The sequence below is a fragment of the Orcinus orca genome, chromosome X, assembly GCF_937001465.1.
Source record: "Orcinus orca chromosome X, mOrcOrc1.1, whole genome shotgun sequence".
Taxonomy (NCBI): Eukaryota; Metazoa; Chordata; class Mammalia; order Artiodactyla; family Delphinidae; genus Orcinus; species Orcinus orca.
This window is the reverse complement of record NC_064580.1, coordinates 90,764,306-90,785,885: the sequence shown is the minus strand read 5'-3', so window position 1 is coordinate 90,785,885 and position 21,580 is coordinate 90,764,306. Positions and strand designations below refer to the sequence as shown.

At 42.8% G+C, this 21,580-nt stretch overlaps 1 protein-coding gene across 2 annotated transcripts; it reads right to left on the bottom strand.

Annotated features, from left to right (window-relative positions):
* Positions 1 to 4,836: 4,836 nt before the first annotated feature.
* On the bottom strand, positions 4,837 to 20,362 carry PLP1 (proteolipid protein 1). Of its 2 annotated transcripts, none has more exons than XM_004286455.4 (7): positions 20,198 to 20,362; positions 11,657 to 11,843; positions 10,645 to 10,906; positions 9,398 to 9,566; positions 8,893 to 8,966; positions 8,040 to 8,105; positions 4,837 to 6,946 (listed from the first exon to the last, which is right to left on the bottom strand). In XM_004286455.4, the coding sequence occupies exons 1-7, from the start codon at positions 20,199 to 20,201 to the stop codon at positions 6,875 to 6,877; spliced, it is 834 nt and encodes a 277-aa protein (XP_004286503.1). In that variant the 5' UTR covers positions 20,202 to 20,362; the 3' UTR covers positions 4,837 to 6,874. The 2 variants fall into 2 exon arrangements, with proteins under 2 accessions (XP_004286503.1, XP_004286504.1); XM_004286456.4 differs by having other exon boundaries at positions 10,750 to 10,906.
* Between the last annotated feature and the right edge of the window lie 1,218 nt (positions 20,363 to 21,580).

The window sequence follows — 21,580 nt, the reverse complement described above, 5'->3', positions numbered from 1 at the left end:
ACATAAGACGTCGAAAATATTTTGTAGAGGGCTTAGTAAAGTGTATCTATTATTGTCGGAGGTGTGGCTGCCTGTGGACTGGGCCAAGATCCTTTTCAGATGGTTATTTTGTGTCTTCTTTAACACTGAGACAAACAGGCCATCAAAACCCCATGTCATAAAACGTGACGTTAAAAAAATTTTTAACCCAGAAGTATTTGAAAGTGGCTATAACCACCTCAGCTACTAAAAGCAAACAAACAAACAAACAACACACACACACACACACACACACACACACACACACCACAAACTCAGTAAGCACCCAAAGCACTGGCTTTAAGAAATGTAATTTACTTGTGTGTCCTACCAAATATACTAGCTGCAGAATATATCCTCAAGTACTTGATTTATGGAATTATTGACACTATTTACCAACGAGAAGTTGGGAGCATCTACTGAAAATGACAAATTTGTTTACTGATATGTAAACTTTCTTTCTAGAAATAATTAGCTGAGACATTTGTTTACTAAGATCACTCGTAGCTTGTGATAATAATATCATCTGCAAACAGAAGAATGTTTATGTTTATGTTCGCATTTTTTGTTAATGTGGGCTGATTTCACATTTTAAATCAAATAAGATTTCACCAAATTCATACCTAGTACATTTGCGGGCATGGTAGAGAGCTTTGATTGCAAGGGCCACAATTCCCTTCTTTTTTTTAAAGCTGTTCTACATGTGAGCTCAAGTCATCAAATAAAATTAGAGCTACCTAGTGAGGATGTGGGGAAAAGGGAACCCTCGTCCACTGTTGGTGGGATTGTAAATTGGTGTAGGCACTGTGAAAAACAGTATGGAGGTTTCTCAAAAACCTAAAAATAGAGCTACCATATGACCCAGCAATTCCACTTCTGGGTATATACCTGAAAGAAACAAAAACACTAACTTGAAAAAATACATACACCCCTATGTTCATAGCAACATTATTTACAATTGTCAAGATATGGATGCAACCTAAGTGTCCATCAACAGATGAATGGATAAAGAAGATGTGGTATATATATACAATGGAATACTACTCAGCCATGAAAAAGAACAAAATTTTGCCATTTGCAGCAACATGGATGGACTTGGAGAACATTATGCTAAGTGAAATAAGTCAGACAGAGAAAGACAAATACTGTATGATATCACCTATATGTGGAATCTAAAAAATGCAACACACTAGTGAATATAACAAAAAAGAAGCAGACTCACAGATATAGAGAACAAGCTAGTGGTTACCAGTGGTGGGTGGGGAGGAGCAATATAGGGATAGGGGATTAAGAGGTACAAACTATTCTGTATAAAATAAACTACAAGGATATATTGTACAACACGGGGAATTTAACCAATATTTTATAACTATAAGTGGAGTATAACCTTTAAAAATTGTGAATCACTATATTGTACACGTGTAACTTATATAATATTACTCTGTACATCAACTATATTTCAAATAAATGTTTTTTAAAAAAGAACTTAATCAGAAAAAAATATTAAAAAAACTAGAGCCACCTATAAATTTGCAAGTATCAGCTCACTTGTTTGGTTCTAATGTTGTAACCCTCAGAACCCAGCTTTGTGGTTTTTCCCTTTTCATGTTTGAAAGGTAGAGCTTCACATAATACATGGAGTATCAATTAATATAGTTCGTTCAGAGCCCAGAGCTGGCCTACTGTCCATGTTGGTGAACAAAACAGTAGAAGTCCTTTTAACATTTTTCAACCCTAAATACCATAGCATGTCAGGCCTCTTTCTCTAGACACAGAGTCACATGTCTCCATCTTCTTTTACTTGACTCTGTTTCTCATGGGACTGTACAAGTTTCTCCCTGATTCTGTTTTCTCCACCTTTTCTGTCATAGGATGTTAGTCTCATTCTTTACCACACTTCCAGTCTCCCTCCCTAACCCTTTTTGTCTTTAGTTGAGTTCTCTGAGGGCAGAGACTGTCTCTGTTTTAGTCACAGCTGTATTACCATCATCTAGCATAACACTCGGCACAGATAATTTGTTAAATAAATATTTGTTGAAGGTTTGAATAATGTTAAGGTTGGATTTCCTTTGCTTATTTCATGATGTGGAAAACACTCATTACTTTATCTTACTTTTCTTTCCTTTGGAATAAATTTGATCAATTCAAGGAGTTCCAGAGCAGGAACACATAGACACCAAAGTTTCCAGGACAATAAAAATTGTGAAAAGCTTTTTGCTTGCTTCAAAGTGGACATGGAAAATCTTTCCCAATTTATAGATGTTGACTTGAACTCCTTACCTGCTTATTGATGTAGGAAAAGGCCAAGTATGATTTTTTAAATGTAAGAATGAATATTTCTTACACAGTGGGATTTACTAAGCCAAAAAAGGAATGGCATTTTGTTACATGCTATAACATGGATGAACCTTGAAAACACTATATTTAGTGAAATAAGCCAGACATAGAAGGACAAATACTGTAGATTCTACTTACACTAAGTACCTAGAATAGGCAAGTTCATAGAGACAGAAAATAGAATAGAGGTTACTAAGGGCTGGTGGGAGGGAAAATGGGGTTGTTACTGTTTGATGGTTACAGAGTTTTTGTTGAGGATGATGAAAAAGTTTTGGTTATAGACAGTGGTGATGGTTAACACAACACTGTGACTGTATTTAATGCCACTGAACTGCATATTTATAAATGGTTAAAATAAATATTATTTATGTATATTTTACCGCAATAAAAAAGAGGAATTAAAAAAAAGAATGAATATTTCTTCCCTCTGTTACTTAATATTCATCAAGCTAACCATGAATGTCAAAATAGACACACTATCTGTGCTCACAGTATGAAAAATCAAAGAGAGAAGTACCTTGTGTCTTATACTATTACCCTCATGGCTTCTCAGATTTAGCCTGGATGGGAAAAAAAGGCAGGCTGAATAGCCTGTGTTTATATAAATCCTGATCTGTGTGCCCTCTGACTCCCAAGATGACTGAGTGGGTGGAAGCACGCACATGCATTGTGACAGTGTGTACATAAATACTGTCACATGTAAGGCCAGGAGCAGGGTGACATAGAGAGCAAGTCACAAGTTGTCAGGACTCTAAATTGAAGTTTTGTTTTTATCAGGGCCCTAGAAAGCCAGAGCCACGTGAAGTCATGGCCCTTAACCACGACCTCTCCCACATACTGAGGGGAGAATTCAGATGCCCACTGCAGTCAGCCGGTCAGATTGCTTCTCGCATGCTCCCTGCCTCCACTCTGCTCCACCCTGGAACTCTTCTCCGCTATGGCTGAGGCTGAGTGAGATCCTTGAGATCATATCTTTATCCCCTTTCTACCCACATCACCCCCAAACTTGAAACTCCCAGGGTTTAGCACAAAGCTTAGTAAGTGCCCAATAAATATTTGTAGACTGAATTAGTGAATGAATGAATGTTGCTCTGGCCAAAGCCGCAGCTTCCACACCCTGCATAACTGCACTCAGTACTGACCCTGAAGATAGGAAAAGCAGTACAACTGATGCTGTAAGAAAATGTTTCTTGTTTATACTGCTGCATCTTGATCTTTGGCTGATCTAAGCACAAAGAGAACTCTTTCAGTTCAGAGAAAAGAGGTTTATGGTGTGTGGCAGAGCTAAGAACAAAGGGCTCAATTGACAGACTGGAGACACTCTCAGCTTCTGAGAGCCTGGAAACTCCATCTATAGATCGGTCCCAGAGGGCAGAGCCAAAAAAGGGCAGATGGAGAACACAGCTTTCTTGGGAACTGGTTTTCCACTCCTCTGAAGCAAAAATACATCACTCTATAGCACCCTAAATCAATTCTCCAAAATATAGTGCTGTGTCCTTGTTTGCCAGTGTCTAAAAATAAGTCCTTGTCATATTTTTATTCTCTTTGTCTTAAAGTCATCCAACCAGCCTTGCTTGCAGAATATTAATTGCAGTGAAGCAGAAACCAGGAGATTAAATTGAAGCTACCTTTGAACGGAGCTCCTCAACTGATGACTGACTTGTTGCCCCCAAGCTAAACTCTCCTTTCTCTCTGATCATGCTCCTTGCCATCTGCAACTACGGGACAATGAATTGACAGCTAACTTTAAGTCAGCTTTCTTTAGGCTGGTCATTAGAGTGCCTACTGTCTGACAGTGTCAAATTCTAGCCTAGGGTTGTGACAGGGATTTAATGCTGTGTCCCAAGTGGGCTACTGGGCTGGCCATTAGAGTAGCAGGTGTCACTAATTTATCTTAACACTGCCCCGCCACAGACTGTTTAAATTCACATTGCCCTTACCATATCTGCTCTGCCCCTACATTAAACCTTTCAACCAGTACTTTCCAGATAAAACTAAGCATTATTCATGTATGAAGCACTAAGTGTTATTTTTGGAATAGACAACAATTCCAAGAAAAGTTAACAATAACTGAATCCTATACACACCAGGGCTGGGGCACCATTGTCATATTAAAGAAGAAACCATACTTGACTCTGAATTAGTAGAACAATACTTTGAAACCCAACTTCTAAGAGAAAAGAAACCTTAAAATGCAATGAGTTGGTAGCAAGACCTGAGTTGAGTTCTAGTCCAAGCTCAGATACGTATTTATTGGATTATTGGATTCCTTTGGGTACTTTATTTGCCTCTATTTCTTAGTGCCTCCAGCTATAAAAATAGAAGTGATTTATCTACTCTTTATTTCAGAAAATTGTTGTGGGAATGACTTGTATGACCTGAAAAATAAATAAGCTCCTTAAACAAAGCACAATAAAAGTACAATTATTTTGAGTTGCTATTGTAGGGTTAAATAGAACAATTCAATCAAAAGCCACAGTGTTTGAGAACATTCTTAATTTTATTTTCTTTAATTTTATAAAATACATTTTGTAAGATAAGTTTCTAAAAGTTTATCCTTTATGTGTGTTAAAAATGGAATTCTATATCAGAAATGAAGGAAACACTTTCAGTTGATTAACTCTCTTCATGTGTGTATATGTGTGTATGTATGCATGGGAGGTTTTCAGGGAAGGGTTGGTTATTTGTTATGTTATTAAATCAAAACAAAACACAAGGTATGGATTACTTCACTTTCCTTGATCTTGATTGGTTTCTTACAGAACCTTTTCCATCTGCTCCCTCTATGCAGCCTGGAAGCTTGTCTTGTATACTGTTCTGAAAGCAAATATCAAGTGTCTTTTTGTAAACCTTACATCTCCTTAAACGTTGTTGAAACCACTTTGGGGGAGAAAACAAAACGACTCTTTACAGCAACAGAGCCACATACAGCCATACCCATAAAATCTTTCCCTTAATAAAGACAAATCAACTTTTTATTTTTTAACCCAAAGTTAAAACCCAAACACAGAAAGGGAAGACTGAAACCTGGGAGCTATTCGAATTTCAAACTCTTTCCACTTTTCCTTTTCCATGGAAGCTTACCAACTGAATAGCTGATGGCTGGTGCATTCAGTTATATGATCTGCACCAGGAGAGAATAACCTGTATGTTAAACCTAACTCTTTAATACACCAAGGTAACATTGCTAAATCAAATCATCTCCCGCCAGCTAGAAAGAATGATCAAATAGGTTATTCAAACTGAGGTTCAAATTCACCAAATCTGTTTCTGCAAAGGACGGAATAATTGGTCTAAAATCCCAAGAGATGCAATAACTAGCCAATTTTACACATCATTTGCGTTTTTTAATGTCCAATTTTCATTTGTTAAAGAATCATAACCAAAGAATCATTCTCCAGACCTTTCTGGTACAACCCCAAACAAGCGATAGACAAACTGAAAAATGTGAAATGTGCATCATTCTGAAACAAATCAAGATCTTCAAATCACCTGCTATGACTGAATGGATAATACCCCATGAAAAGAGCACCATTGTGAAGATATGACAGAGGCCTAAGTACACAACTAATTAACAGAAAGAAGACATGCTATCCAAAGAGTTATCTATCCTGTGTCTACCAGAGGGCTGGCTCAGTTTACACCGTTAGCCTCTAGCAACTGCTGCTCCTTAGACCAGTCTTTTTTCGTATGAGCTAGTTTCTCTCTATCCTCAGCTCCTTGGAAACCACAGGGTTGTCATGGTAGCTGTTATCAAGGAGAAGGGAGTGAGAAAATGCTGACAACACCTTGTTTCTCTTCTCTAACGAGGTATAAGGCCAGGTGCCCCCTTTGTCTCCACAGACACTACGCTCCCTTATGCTATAAGTAAGGTTGGCTGAGTTAGGGCTTAAATAGTCCATTGCCATCGGGGTCAGTGCTCTCTTTCTATGGGTGAAAGATCCTTGCTTTGACCCCCTTCTCCCAGCTGCAATAGGTAGATTTGGGCAAATGCTCTTATTGTTTTGCTGGCATTCTTTTTTTCTTCTATCTTCCATGGTAATAGGGAGACAGGAATGAGTTCTCGGTTTTGTACACCAACGAGGATATATTTGGCCCCCAAAATGGCAAGGGGGCCAGGTACATCCCTTTTCTCTACCTGAGCATCTTTCTTTCCACTTTGTTTCCATCAGTGGAAGTGCCCTTTGAGAAGAAAGCACTTCCTGGTCCTCAGGAGATGCTTGAAAATTGAATTGAGCCTCCATTTCTTTGTGACTTGCAGTTGGGGAGTCACCATCTTAAGCATTTCCCATTTCTAGCAGGAACCAGCTATGAAGCAAAATGACTAAAAGAGGTACGTAAGAGGGGAGAGTCCACGGAGAGACATTAATCACCACGAGACTCTCCTTTCTTGTTACACTCGTCAAGTAAGAAGAGGGCCAGTCAGTGGCAAAGGCAAAGAGTTAACATGGGAGACGCAGCATTGTAGGCTGTGTGGTTAGAGCCTCGCTATTAGAGAAAGGAAAATTTCTACAGGATATCAGAACTTGGTGCCTCGGCCCATGAGTTTCAGGACGGCAAAGTTGTAAGTGGCAGCAATCATGAAGGTGAGCTGTAGGTAAGAGAAGAGAGAATATGAGTGAGAGTAGAAAAGGCTCCCTCCTCCACTCCTTTTGGGAACGAGGAAGGGTAGAAATAAAATCATAGTTAAATAAAGAAAAAACCTCCTGTTCTGCAAAAAGCAGCACATCCAGGCTTTTGCCCTGTAAACTTCACTAGAAGTCCTCTCTGAGACATTTCCTTCCAATGGCCCAGGCCCAGAGAATCAACTCGACAAGGAATTTTTCCACACCTCTGCTCAGCCCAGCACTGAGTTTTCCTCAGGAAAGTGAACACTAACTGGGCTCTGCCATCATATCTTACGTGTCTGAGCGACCTGGATTCATAGGGTGCTTGCTGTAGACGCATAGCCACACCGTGCAGCACAGCCTTCCCCTGCTTAATGCATCCATTTATTTCACAAGATGAGGAACAACTCGACTCCGTAGAAAAGCCTCAGCGGTGGGGGCCAGGAGTGCTGCAAGCTGATCCTTGGTTGATCACCACTTATTCAGTGACTGGAGATAAATTGCTTCACCCTTCAGTACCCCGGGTTCTTAATCTGAACAATGAATGCACTACATTGACACTGAGCCGAAACACCATCCATAATAACAATTCTAATAATGTTAAGAGGTCCTTCCAGTATTTTCAGGAGAGTAACTAAATCCCTTGGAGAGCATCCAAGATGATTCCTATTTACAGTATATAGAATTCCAGGCTACCAAGAATCATGTTTAGTAAGGTTTCAGTGTTCTTGTCACTGATCTGATCGGAATGTGTTGAGAATTAACTATAATTTCTGACTGCAAAGCACCTGGCAATGTTACATGCTCTGTAAATGCTCTATCTTATTATTCTTGACCACGAATCTCTTTCCTCTTCCTCACACCACTTTGCTTGTTCTTATCTCATTTCTGAAAATTTTCTGCCTTGCCAACCCAAAGTAGAAGGCCACAGTCTCTACACTCTGCTGTCTCTGCCCAGCAGCTTTTCTCCAGCACTTCAAGGTTAGAAGGAATCTACCTCTTTTTACCTTTCAGCAGAGCTGTACCCAAGCTATCCCAGGACCACTTATTTTCCAAGATCATTAAAAGACAACTCACCAGGGAAACCAGTGTTGCTGCGGCCCCCACAAATGCAGCAATAAACAGGTGGAAGGTCATTTGGAACTGTAAGAAAATGCAAAAGGGAGAACTGGGTCTTGCAACAGCTGAAATAGGCTCTGCTGCAGATCATGAGTGCAACTTTCTGAATGTGTCGATATCTTTCTGTGTGTTAATTTGGCATCTCTAACTAAGTTGTTACATCCGTGAGTGTAGGCCTCCCATTCTTCAATGTACACCATGGCACCTGACCCCACAGCACCCAGAACACAGAATACTCATAAAATAGTATGGTCTTCCCAAATAATCAACTGATTCCCCTGGGTTGTGCCCAGAATCCCAAAACATTTTGCTTTCAAAGAAATAGTTTACTGCCTTCTTCCTCAGGATTTACTTTTATTCCCCTGCCTCCTTTGTGTATAATATCCATTCTCAATACAGTGTTTCCTTTTTCAAATGTACTTTCTTTTTAAATGAGATTGAGAAGTTCCAAACTAAATGTGTTTTATAAAACCTACATATGTCTGGGCACAACCCATTCTCTTGATAAGGTTTTTAAGTAAAAGAATGAAAATTTTCACTTGGGGGATTTTGCCATTAAGCTCTACCTTTACCTAGAGCTAAAAATTTCTCTTTTAAGGGAGGAAGTCTTAGAATGGAAGGCTTTCTCTGCAGCTTTAAGGAAAATAGATATTTTACCATGTATGCTCATTGGCTCAGGCAATATTTTATAGAAGGCAATTTGCTAACTCAAAATCCAGCAAAAAGAAATTGTGGTCCTTAAAATCAAAGCTGGGTAGAAATTTTATGTTACTAGCCATTCCACTGTAAAATAACCCAATGCCCCACTCACCTCAGCTGTTTTGCAGATGGACAGAAGGTTGGAGCCACACACCTTGCCAGGGAAGGCATTCCATGGGAGAACACCTACATAAGACACAAATATCAACCAAGGTAAGCTTCACAGAGTTATGGGGCTATATGGAGCACTTCTTCCATCTTTAATCATCCTGGCTGAAAAGTTGGGTCCTACTGACAATCAGGATCTTCTTTTCTAAAGATTTACCCAAAAAAACAGTTGCAAATTTTTTTGTTTGTTATTGAAATGTGCTGCTTCTGGGTTGGGGACAGCAGTCAACTGGGGTAGAGCAGTGCAAAGAGCCAAGAAAACTCCCACCACCTCCAAGAAGTTCCCTTCTCAGGGAAGAAACCTCTCCAGTTTCAATGAGAAGGATTAACAAACTAGATCCAAGCATCCATATTTTTATTTTTCCCCATAATTACCACCTTCCTTACCCTAAGAACCAAATATATAGTGCTTCGATAGGGGGTAGGGGAGCCAAGCCACCTTAACTCACCATACATTCTGGCATCAGCACAGAGACTGCCTATACTGGCAGAGGTCTTGCTGGGGGTGGCAATAGACTGGCAAGTGGTCCAAGTGTTGAAGTAAATGTACACAGGCACAGCAGAGCAGGCAAACACCAGGAGCCACACAATGGTCAGGGCATAGGTGATGCCCACAAACTAAAACAATTGACATGGGGTGGTTAGAAATCAACATCAGCCTGCAGACATTGAAATATAAACAAGGAGATCCTGGAATGGCATGTACCAGACATGAAACCAGGTTCCAGGGATTTCCACCAAATGAAATTAGTAAGCAGGGCACCTCTACCAAATGTCATTGGCAGTATCTACTAGAGAACTGGCCCCAAATATGACAGAGGGTGGGGGGAATGGGTGGGGGTTGGAGTGAGGAGGACCCCTGGGTTAGAGAGGCTTCAGGAGATTGTTTGGGCAGATAAGGTGTGAAGAAATCAAAAGAGATCTTGAAAGAAAGTCGTGCCATTTAAATGCCTTAGGCTGAGCTTAGAAAATGTTCTTTGTCAAAGGACTTTGGATCCCTAGTTATTGAACAAAGCCAATAAGAGATTTAAATTTCCGATCCCAAAACCTTTCTAAGCCAACTGCTAGCCACAAAAGACATCACCACAACCCACAGATGTTCATCCCCCAAAGGATCTTTAACTCTAGAGGCTGGAAACCAATGTATACCTCACTGGAAGCATGGATAGCCCTCTAACAAAGATAAAGTATTAAATATGCAGATCTACACTAGCCCCCTCTGGGGCCTCCAACAATGTAGGATCCCAGAATATTATGGATTCCATCTTGGAGTCAATTACTTAATTTCTATGATCCACCCTCCCTCTCAGATCAGGTACCTACCTACATCTCAATCCCACGAGTAGCATTTTAAACTCTTGGGCAGTCAGATCTACTCTTGTTGTGGTCCCAGCTAGGAGGGGAGTAAAGGGGTACCAACAGATGGCTTAGAAATGGTCTGATTGAACAAAGCATCCCACGAAACTCATGCTTTTCCTTTTGAGATGAAATTTTCTAGGGAACTTTTAAAAAGTGAGGCTAAGCCAGCTGGGCACCACGTTCTTCCTGACCTTCTCATTTGGCTGCAGCCATCACGTCCTCACTCAAAAGCCAGGCCCCTAAAGAGGACCCAGCCTTGGGTGGGGGTGTGGCCACAGACTCACGCCCAGTTGTCCCCCACCCCCTGTTATTGCCACAAAATCCTGAGGATGATCACCTTGTCGGGATGTCCTAGCCATTTTCCCAAACAATGACACACCCGCTCCAAAGAATGAGCTTGATGTTGGCCTCTGGAACCCCTCCCCTTCTGGCCCCCTGTTACCGTTGCACTCAGGCCCTTGCCGCAGATGGTGGTCTTGTAGTCGCCAAAGATCTGCCTGACTGCGCCGGTGGTGTAGAAGCCCTCAGCCAGCAGGAGGGCCCCATAAAGGAAGAAGAAAGAGGCAGTTCCATAGATGACATACTGGAAAGCATGGATCCTACATTAACAGACAGACAAAAAGCCAGAAAATCTAATGAATTGAGGACCCAGTTCCCTTGCTGCATAAGTTAGTTGGACCCTTGAGTGGGCACCTAAACAAGGCTAGGGATTCTTTAGAGGGATCACTAGGTTCTTCCTCTGTGCTTCTACCTTATCTTCATTGAAGTAAAAGAAGATGCTCCTCCCAACACCTGGTTTACCCTGTAACCTGAAGAACCGGGGCACTACTCTCCTTGACCTGACCCTTCAGAGATGCTCCCTCAGAGGAGAGAGTAGAGAGGAGCTAGGCAAGAAGGAAGAGGGATGAAAGAAGAGGAGTCTAACTTGCCCTAGGAACAGGAGAGGCTTAGTACTGTGCCTGAGCGGACTCAAGTGGTGTGGTAAACCAAGAGAAGCAGCCCCACCCTGTCTAGTCGTGCCTCCCCCGAGTTCTTTATATGGACCACTTCAGAGGCTCCAACTCTGTCCATGTTAACCCTACTTAGCAGAAATTAAAACATGTGGGACAAAGCAAGGGTGGGGTGGGTGTGGTTAGGAGTGGGCTGGCAGGCAGGCAGAACTCCCCCTCTGAATGTGGCACTCTCCCTTCATTTAGGGCTTCAGATGTGGCACAGGTAGAACCTGCACACAGAAGGAAGATCCAGGAATCCTGTCTGTCCCCACACCAATCCCCTACTAGTCACTAAGGTACTGATGAGTTCTGTATCTCAAAGATAGACAGGGTTCGTGGGGGACAGTAGGTACTTACACATTGATGAGATATTCATAGTCCTGGTAGTTTTTGGAGAAATAGGTCTCAATTAGCTTTTCTGTGCCAGTGAGTGCTTCATGTCCACAGCCACAGAACAGTGCCACCCCAAAGAAACACAATCCAGTGGCCACCAGGGAAGCAAAGGGGGCCCCTACGAGACATCTCGCACAGCACTCTAACAAGCCTGAGGACAAAAGAGGGTAAACAGTCAGGGATGGGCAATACATAGCTCATCACTCATCACTCTCCACCAGCCCAGCCAGGCCCTGTGCTCACATGCACGGATGGTAGGGGGTGGGGGGGAGGTGTCACCCCAGAGTCCAAAAGCAGGAGAGTCCAGAACCTTAGACTTTTAGAATGTGAGATTGACCCCCCCAAACTATACTTTGTTCCATTCTTGAAGATAAATCCTTACCTTTAATCCCCAGAATGTAAGTGGGTTTTTGAACAATCGGTATTCAGGTAGCCGGCTAGAGAGATGATGCAATCATTCCCTCCTTTCTTCTCATTCTGATTTGTTTTCATCATTTATCAACTCTTATGGAGTACTTACTATGTACCCAGCATTGTGCTAGGTATTATGTGGAGTGTGAAGGCGTAAAGACATAGACTCTGCCACAGGGGACTTGTTTGTCTACTGAGGAGAATGAGCTAGGTAGACCTAATATTTTCAACTAACAATTCCAGGCAGCCAAGTAAATGGTTATAAAGAGTAAATGCCCTTAGAATTCCAGGAAGGGGTGAGTGTAGGCCAGAGATATTGATATTGTCAGACAACATTTGAGCCTTAAACAGCATTCCGGGTGGAGAAACTTTGGAAATTCCATGTTCCTGGGTATTCCTGAAAGTTGTGTGTATTTGCTGCATGGAATGCTTGATTCTTCTTAGTCTGGATGTGTGGAGAGCAGTCCAAAGGAAAGGAGGGAACTGGCAGAGGATGGGAAATGGTAATGGGAGGATTACTATTATTCTCAGTAATAAACAATGCAGGCTGAATGATTTTTGGACACTTTGCATGGCTGATTTGTCCCCCAATACTACAGTTTGGCCAATGTCCCCACCCTCGGTCCTACCCTGGAGTTCTGTCAAAACAGCTACAAAGAGACTTTATACAAAGTCAACAAAGCATGAAACGTCTTTCTGGAATGGCAAAACACACCAGGGCCTGGGAACACAGGTGTCTTAAAGTGCTAAGAGTCCCTGAGATTCCCCAGACCTGGTACCTCAGGCCTCAAGCCAGTGTTGCTGAGAAGCAGGAAAGGCACGCAAGTCACAGGCTCTGAGAGCAGCGGTGCCCCTAAATACTAGCCCTGAGCTCTAAGATGTCACATGGAGTGAAACTTAAAAAATATCCAGTAGATGACTGACTAGATGGGAAAAGGATGGCTCCCTCTGGCCTCTCAGCCAGATCCCCAAAAGATGGAAGAAATGAAAGTGTTAAACTCTTCAGAAAAATGTTATATATACACTGATTTTATCTATCCACATATCATATAGATATGGCATATGAATTATTTTTGTATTTTTGTGTATATATGTAGTATACACATATATAAAATATGTATAAAAATGTTATATATACACTGATTTTATCTATCCACATATCATATAGATATGGCATATGAATTATTTTTGTATTTTTGTGTATATATGTAGTATACACATATATAAAATATGTGTGTATATAAAATATGTGTACACACACACACGTACACACAAATAATCAGCAAATGTGCTGAGAAGCTGCTATTTTGGAAAAGCATGTTGGAACTCCTTACACAAATCAAATAAATTGTATTAATTTTTAGGTTTGGATTTTATCCAAAGCTCGCTTGTCTATTCCAGGGTACCAGGGACCGGGGGAGTCCTTTGCCTGAACCTCTTAATAATAGTACAGTTTCTTTTTAGACCTGAGTGCTTGACCATCTGGTGATTTGCCTGGCTGAACTGCATCCATGTGAACAGATTTTGAAGGACCAAATTATCTCTATCGTGAGAAAGTTGAGGCAGAGACATTTACTTATCTCTGTTCTCAGAGCCACAGAATGAGTGAGTCCTCTTACCCACTGTCCCCTAAAATGACAGCCCTTCCTTGGTACTCAAAGAGCCACTTCCTCAAAGATTCTTGTATGTCACACCAGAGACAAGACTCAGAAGCCCAAGCCAAGCAAAATAAGTAGCTAACATTTGCAGCAGAACTGAATTTCCTCCCTTTTCTAAGAACTGAAGCACTGCTGTCAAAAAACTTGGCCTCTGTGGGAAGCAGTGCTTCATTAGAGCTGGCCCACGGGGGGTGTGCGCGTGCGCACACACGTGCCAGGGTGGGGGCACATGCATGAATGCAAATGTTCACATAAACACATGTATATACCAGAGAGAAAACCATAGCAGTTTAAATTGCTCATTGTCCTCAGGAAACATTCAGAAACTGATCTTCCTCTTTCTCAACAGGTTAAGATACTAGATGCATCCTGTAAGTCAAGAAAAGGAGCTTGGAAATAAACAGTGCTGCCATTTTCCTTCTCGGCCTATCCAACTCTTCTCCACCCCCAAACTCTTAGAATCTTCTAGTAAAGAAGGTCTCTGAAGCCTGGGGGTGGGGGAAGGGAAGGTCAGTGACCCCACTGTTCCCTCTCTCCCCAGCACAGGGTCAAGGCTTGGACAGAGCCCTCCATAGCTCCCCTGGACAAAGAAGCCTTGTTTTTCCCTGAGATCTCAGGAGCCTCATTGGTATTCTGCAGGGGCCTGCAGGCCTGGGGGTGGGGAGGGGATCAGACCCAGGGAACAATGGAAGAACTGTTTGTTTAGCCCAGAGTAAGGAGAGTCATCGTCCGTAGCAAGTGACCGTCTTGTGCCCACTCACTCACCCCAGCTTTCTCACCCTGGAAAGGGCTAAAATGGTGGTGCAGGTGTGAGCAGGGATGGAGAAACTTGAACTCTTGCTAACCAAACAGAGAATTCCTCTCTAAGTTTTAGCTGATGCCCCCTCCAGGGTTGTAAAGATGAGGGAAAAAGCCACTTTAGTCTATCTGATCCCTCAAGCATCATCCAAATAACCAGAGAGTATCACATATAGTGTTCTTACTGGGTGATAAAGGGCTAAGCCATGGGAGCAACTCTGAATCATCAACTGATATTCTTTCTTCTTGCATCCACTTTTCCTCCATTTTCTTAGCGCTCAAATAACTTAGCACCCCCTTTTCTGCTCCACTGCCACTCGAAGCAAGGTACAAAAGGACATAGGCTTTAATGAGTCTCTAACATGGAGTTGGAAATAAATGGCCCTGGATAAATCTATCACTCTTCAGCTATAAACAGTTCAAAAATATCAGCATAAGCATCAGGTGTCCACCTCTTCACATTGAAATGAAATGTTTGTTCTGGGGGCATTTAAGTTCAGCAGAAGTGAGGGATCTCAGTCAGTCAGTCCAAGCAAAAAATCAAATTTTGGATTCCAACTGGGAAAAACTTAGAACATGCAAGAAATTGTGTCATCAAAGTAGTTGACAATCAGAACATTCTGAGGAAGGTCCATTGGGTTCCCTTTGATTTGAGAATGTGTGAACCTAAAGCCAGAGGGTCTCCATTTCAGAAGACTTCACGGTTGAAAAGATATCAGTTTGATTCAGGAAGGCTGTGAGGGATTCTGAAGAAGTTCCTTGGCTCTTGCAAGGACATTCTCACATTTCCAGGCTAAGTATAGACTGCAACATGGTGGAGTTGGCATAAAAGAACTATATAGCAATAATATTACCCAATGCAACAGAATTGGATTAAACCACCTGATTTTGTTGAGAGGTGATAAAGAAAAATAATAACCTTCCCCGGTGTTTTCCTTTCATTTCTGTTCATTGCATTCAGTACAATTATTAAGCGTATTAGCAGTAACCTAGACACTATGGGAAACAAAAGGGAATTATAAGGCCCAGTCCCTTTCTTCAAAGACCTTTCAGTCTTATTGGGGAAAACAAACATGTCTGTGAATCAAAAACCAAAGCTGCCTATAATCTAGTGTTAAAATGTGTATAACCAAGTCCTGTGGGCAAAATGTAAGCAAAGGGGAGATATTCAGTGCTGGCTAGATATATCTGCGAACTCCCCAAACTAGTCTGATCAATCTGTGATAGAACTTCAAGCCCTTCTCATTAATGCTCTTCACAGGAGTCTGAAAAGGATCAACGGGACTACTGTGACTCATCCAGATTCGTCTATCCAAGGGACTGGATTGATCCTGATGCTGTCTCTTTAAGCAGGAGCCAAAAGCTCCCAAGCCCTCCCTCCTTTCCCATGCCCTGGGAACGCCTCAAGGACAAGCTCCATGATGGAAATTTAGTGTGAATCTGGGAACCCATCAAAGGGAGGAAAGGAAGGGCTTTCATGGAAAGGGACGGTAGAAAGAGACCAATTGTGCCTTGCACAATTCCCAGCCTGTCCCTTGAATCCAGCTGACAAAGGGAGAGATAGAAGAACCCTATACAATAGAGCTAAACAACAGGCAGGCTCATTGAGTGAAAAACTGGCCCCATCTCCCTAAGTCTCTAATCTGAGCTAAAGTCTTACCCTCCTCCCAGAACCCACCCCTTAACCTCACCCCATGAACAGAGGCTCCCTTGATCAGGACCTATCACAGTTGACAGGACCAAGATGCTAGAGCAGCCGTGACTGGTACTGGGGATGGATGGGGATGAGTGGGTGGGTTCTAGGAGTAAAAGAACAATCAACAGGAGGTGCCAGAGACAAAGACTTTTGCTTCTGGCCTTATCCTGACCAGACAAAGCCCTGCCTATAATCTTGTCTTTCCTACATGAAATCAGCACTTATACCACATTCAAGCGCTGGAAAGGGGCTCTGTAGCCCCTGAGGCATGGGAATCCAAGCTTGCTAGATAGTCAAGTCATGCAGAGTTAAACATAAAAGGAATCTCAGGCTCCTCTTTGAACAGGTATTATTATTGCCATGGCAACAGCATCTGGACCACCTTGTTTCCTATGTTCCCTACTCCTCCCCAAACACACACATACAGGCACGCATGCATGGATACACATGTGCACACATGTATGCCAATTTATACCCAAACATTGGGAGACTGGGGTAGAGGCTGGATTGTTACACTCTATCTCTGACACATTGTCTTCGCCTTGCCCACTTCTGGAAAGGTTAAAGAGAAGTACCTGGCACTAAGCTGAGAGACAACAGTTTTCATACCTTATTCCTTAGGTTAGTCTCCCACCATTTCCTCCTCTCCCCTTGGTTGCAGTGTGAAGCTGATCTAGGGAACCTTGTTCTCTTCCTCGGAATGTCACTGACTCCTTTCCAGAGCCCTGTCTGGCAGAAAGCTGAGAGGCCAGTGCAGAACTGAACGATCACCTTTAGGACCATTTTAAAATAACCAAGGAGGAATTAATCAATCAGTACTTGCTGAGCTTTTGCTGTGAGTTTGACACTGGGCAGGCCCTGACAGTGGGAAAGGAAGGGAAAGCTACTCTGTTCACTTCCCATGGCTGCTGTGACCCTTCCTGATCAGGTCACTGCCCTGACTTGATGTTCTCTGGACCTGAAGTTCTGTGGGCAAGGAGGGCATTTCTACTGTTGATTTCTTTCAGCACCAGGAATCCTGGGGATGGTTTTCAAGGTTTTAAGTTAATACACAAAAAGGTAACAAGGGAAAAAGATTCCACTGGCTGGGGGTTGGCTGGCCAGACCGGGTTCTGCCTTCATAGGTTTGGAGACTATATTTCCCCTCCCACCCATTTCCCAGGGGTTTCTTGGGCCTTGTTACTACTCAGAGAGATTTGAGAGCATAGTTCTAGTTGGCAGGCTATTGAGTAAATTGTTGGATTTCCTAGCACAGAGCCAGAGCAAAAGGTCCTCGAAGCAGAGCAGACCTTTCAATCTGCCTGGCTCTCCAAGAGCGCCTCTGGCTCTGCAGGGCTCTGCAGGGTCAAGGTGAGGAGTGGGGTGGGGAAGGCTACCTATGATCATTTTGGTCAGTGTCTCTAGGAAAGGTAAGTGAATGTGCTGGTTTGAATCTGCTTTCTTTTTAGCTCCTGGCATTCTTGCAGCATTCTTGCCATCGTGATGGGATTCAGATAGTCTTCAGGCATTTTGTAAAAAACTGGACCCCTGCTCTGCCTCCACACTTTTTGCCTAGGCTACATTCACTTACTCTGAGCCAGCCAAAACTACTCTGCTCGGCAAACAGCCACCTTTGGAGGGAAGCATCATAGTCTGGTTACCGGGGTAACAGCCACTGTTCTCAGACATCAGGCTTTGCAGGAGCCAATGTTTTGCTGTTCAGTAATGGCATTATGTTACTAAGCAGAGAATAATCAGCTACTGCTCTTTGGCTCTTTTCCGGTTCCATTGTTATCCCAAAGACTCATTTGGAACATCCCTCTCCCAAGTCAGGACAAGTTTTAATGAATTATCATTTCCCCCGTAAACCTTTTGTGTGGACACTACTGAATTCCCTGTTCCTCTTCACTTCCAATCCTACTGGATTCTGTATGGTTGAGGTAGTGAGCTCCCTGTTCCTGGGGGTGATTAAGAAGAAGCTGTAGGAATGTTTAATTGGCTGTTGTAGAAGGGAATCCTGCATTGAGAATAAGCTCAGGCAGCTTCTTAAATTCCTTCCAATCCCAGATTCCACGATATAATTTGTCTACTATAATAGTTAAACAGCAAACACTCCATGTCAGAAGTAGTAGCAGTTCAGTACCTTGCTGGAGATGGTCTATTATTTACAAAGTACTTGAGATACTTTGTCATTGAATAACTGAGAACTCAATGGCTACTCCATCATGTGCACCTGGCCCAAGTATGGCCCACCCTCAGGATCTGGGATCCAATACACAACCTCTACTGTGCCCTCACTATGGTAATCTCCCCTGAAGGAAATCATCCAGCCTCCATAACAGGAAACTATCCCTATGGTCACCTTATTTGTTCCTGCCTTTTCCTCAGGGCTTTCATCCTCTAAGGAAGTAATATTCAGCATCCTTCTTTACTCCCTCTCCTTTTTTTAATTCACAAGCTACCCAATCAGCTGCCTTAACATTAGGTAGGGTTCTTGATGTTACCTAGGGCAGGAATTGAGTTCCTCCAACATTCACTTCTCACCTGGCCACACTCAATTGGACAAATGATTCTTACCCAAGTGCACAGAGTACATACAAAGAAAGCCCAAACACTTCGTAAAGAAGAGTCAGCCTGTACATGCATTATTGTATAATAATTGGTATTATTATTATTTACAGTTGTTCTAGAGCTCGCCCATTTTCAAAGGACGCCCACATCATTATTATTTGATTTTTATAACCCTGAAAGTAGACAAAGCAGTTATTGTTATCCCCATTTTCCAGATGATGAAGTGATCATTCACAGCAACCTACCCAATGTCACGAAGTTCATAAGTGGCAGATCTGGGATTCAAACCTGGTTGTGTTAACTTCTAGACAAGTTCTCTGCCCTCTTAATTATCCTGCCTGAATACACGCTTCAAAAAGCTCTCTCAGTGTTTCAGGATGAAACAACCTAAAGTCTGACACCAGCTTGGTATAATTGAAAACTTATCTCCGTGGATGTTGTTGGAGCCTTCTGAGTATTACATTTGATGGTGAATACTCAGGACAATTGATTCTTATTTCATTTAGGACGTATTCAAGCTGCTGCTCTTGTTTTGCCAAATGCGAGAAATGTCTACATGTTTCTGTGGCATCCTGTGTGGACAAAGACCCTTGTGCTCTGCACACCTTGCTCTGAGTAGACACCACCAGAGACCAGACCTCAGACCTCAAAGCTTCTCTGCAGAGAAGCCCTCAGTACTCAACCAAGTCAGTAAGAGCCCTAAGGTCCCATCAACCTCCTTGTCATAGCAAGGATTTAGAGTCTGAGCCATGGCCTCAGGAAGGCTAAGTCTTTAATATTTGCTACATATGGTCACCCATACATGTGCATGCACGCACGCACACACACACACACACACACCCTTACCCATATCCGTTCCCTATGGTAAAGCCATTGAGGACTTTATTTTCATTTCCTGAACCTGAGATTGTCCTCCTCAGCCATGGCCAAGCCTGAGCCCATCTCTCCCAGTTTCCTTCTGATGCCCAGCAGGGTCCAAATTTTGTATCAAGCAAGCAATTATTTTGAACAGCTGAGGGCCAGCCAACATTAGTTTCCTCCAACAAAACCAGGGATGTCAGCTGACTGGGCCATTACGGGGGCCTGGGAACCAGGGGAAAAGAGAAGGTAGAGGGAAGTGAGGGGGTAGGAGGACACATGACCACATCCAGCCCGCCGGGCACTCTCTCCAAGGACCTGTGGGACTCTCCACGTGCTGCTGGAGTTCTTTGACAATAAAGCATCATTCTCAGTACAGCAAAGGAGTTAATTTAATTGCGTGCTAAGGAATTAAAAAGAAAACAGGTGCCAAAACACAACTCATTTCAACCATTAGAAACCCCGAACCGCAAAGTTCTTGCAAATTCCTGTGCTTTGGCTTGAATCTTCCATGCTAAAGTTTTTGAAACTCACCCATGTCTTTGGGACTCTGATTCCAATTGTAGCCTGCTGGCTAGTCTGCTTTGCGGCTGACTTTGTTCAGCTGGAAGGATCTTGGTCTCTCCAGTCTCCTTCTTCGGTCCTTTACTTTTTCTCTCTGAGTATCTTTGTCCTCTTCTCCTGCAATGAAAAGGGCTTTCTGATTGACAGCCAACCCCCTTAAAGGGACAGGCCCGCTTTCCTCCTCCTCTCCTCCTCCCCTTCTCCTCCCCTTGTCCCCACCTCCTCAGGGATACTCCCTTCTCTAAGGCCTCCATCTTCTTTCTGCTTTTCACTGCCAATTGTCTCATTTTTTTCTTTTTTTTCCCCCCTAAGGCTTGCCTGTGTGGAATTTCACTTTGCTGCAGAGACATCTGGAAATGTGGTTTGGGGGTGGAAATAAAAAGAGGTCCTGCAGGCCTCCAACTGACCCTTGGATCTATTTGGTGTGGGATGGGGCAGCACAAGTGTCAGAAGCCAGGAAGGTAGTAGCCCTGGCGAGGCAGTCAGGGTCTAAAACCTAGATGCCATCTCCCAGTCCTTCCAACTCTGCCCCAACCCCACCTCTCACTCCTAGCTGCCCTTGACCCTACCCACCATTACTCTCCCCACCACCGTTTGGAAAATAAACGTTCCTTCCCTGCCATCCCAGCTCCAGAAACACAAGAGAAAAGAAAAATTGTCTTTTAAAATAATTTCCTCCAAATCCTTCTTAGTTTCAACTGAATGAGGACAAAACACAAGCTGTTGATTCCACGAACAGATTTTGACCAAGCTGGAGAAAACTAGAATTGTAATCATTTTTATAGACAGGATAACAGAGACCCAGGGACGGGGCAAGACCTGTTGTGCAGGTTCACAGAATAGGCTTAAGAAAAGGTCAGAGTTAGGGATGTGGGTGATTTCCATGGAAGGTAATTGACTTTGACGCGAGAACACAATCTGGGAATTAGGTAGTCAATATCCCACCCTGAGAATAGTGTCATCAGAGAGCTGAACCCAGGCTGGTGAGAGGCAGGGACTGGGTTGAGGTGAAGCCATGGGTGCCAGTGAGGATGGAGGGAAGGGGAAAGTAATATGGTTCTTTCCTCAGAGAAACACTAAGAAAAAATACCCAAGTAGCAAAAACAAGGGAATAAGATACTAAACCTAATAATATTTATTTCTAAAGACTGTGAAGGTATTTGAGTGCCCAGGACTGGGTGGGATTAGCCTATGGAAGGTTTTCTAGAAGAACTGAACCTTAACCAGTGTCTAACTAGCTCCTTGTTCGTGTTCCCTATCCCTTCAGGAGTCTCAGAGAGACACGACTCTCTTGACCTTGAGGCCCACATCTTCCCATGGACGGCCTATAAGGAAACTTGTTGGCATATAACT

Coding starts and splice junctions, on each gene's coding strand:
- PLP1 (XM_004286455.4), bottom strand. Junction 10,907..11,656: donor TATGAATATCTCATCAATGT/GTAAGTACCTAC, acceptor CTGTTAATGTAG/GATCCATGCTTTCCAGTATG. Junction 9,567..10,644: donor GGCTAGGACATCCCGACAAG/GTGATCATCCTC, acceptor CAATTGTTTTAG/TTTGTGGGCATCACCTATGC.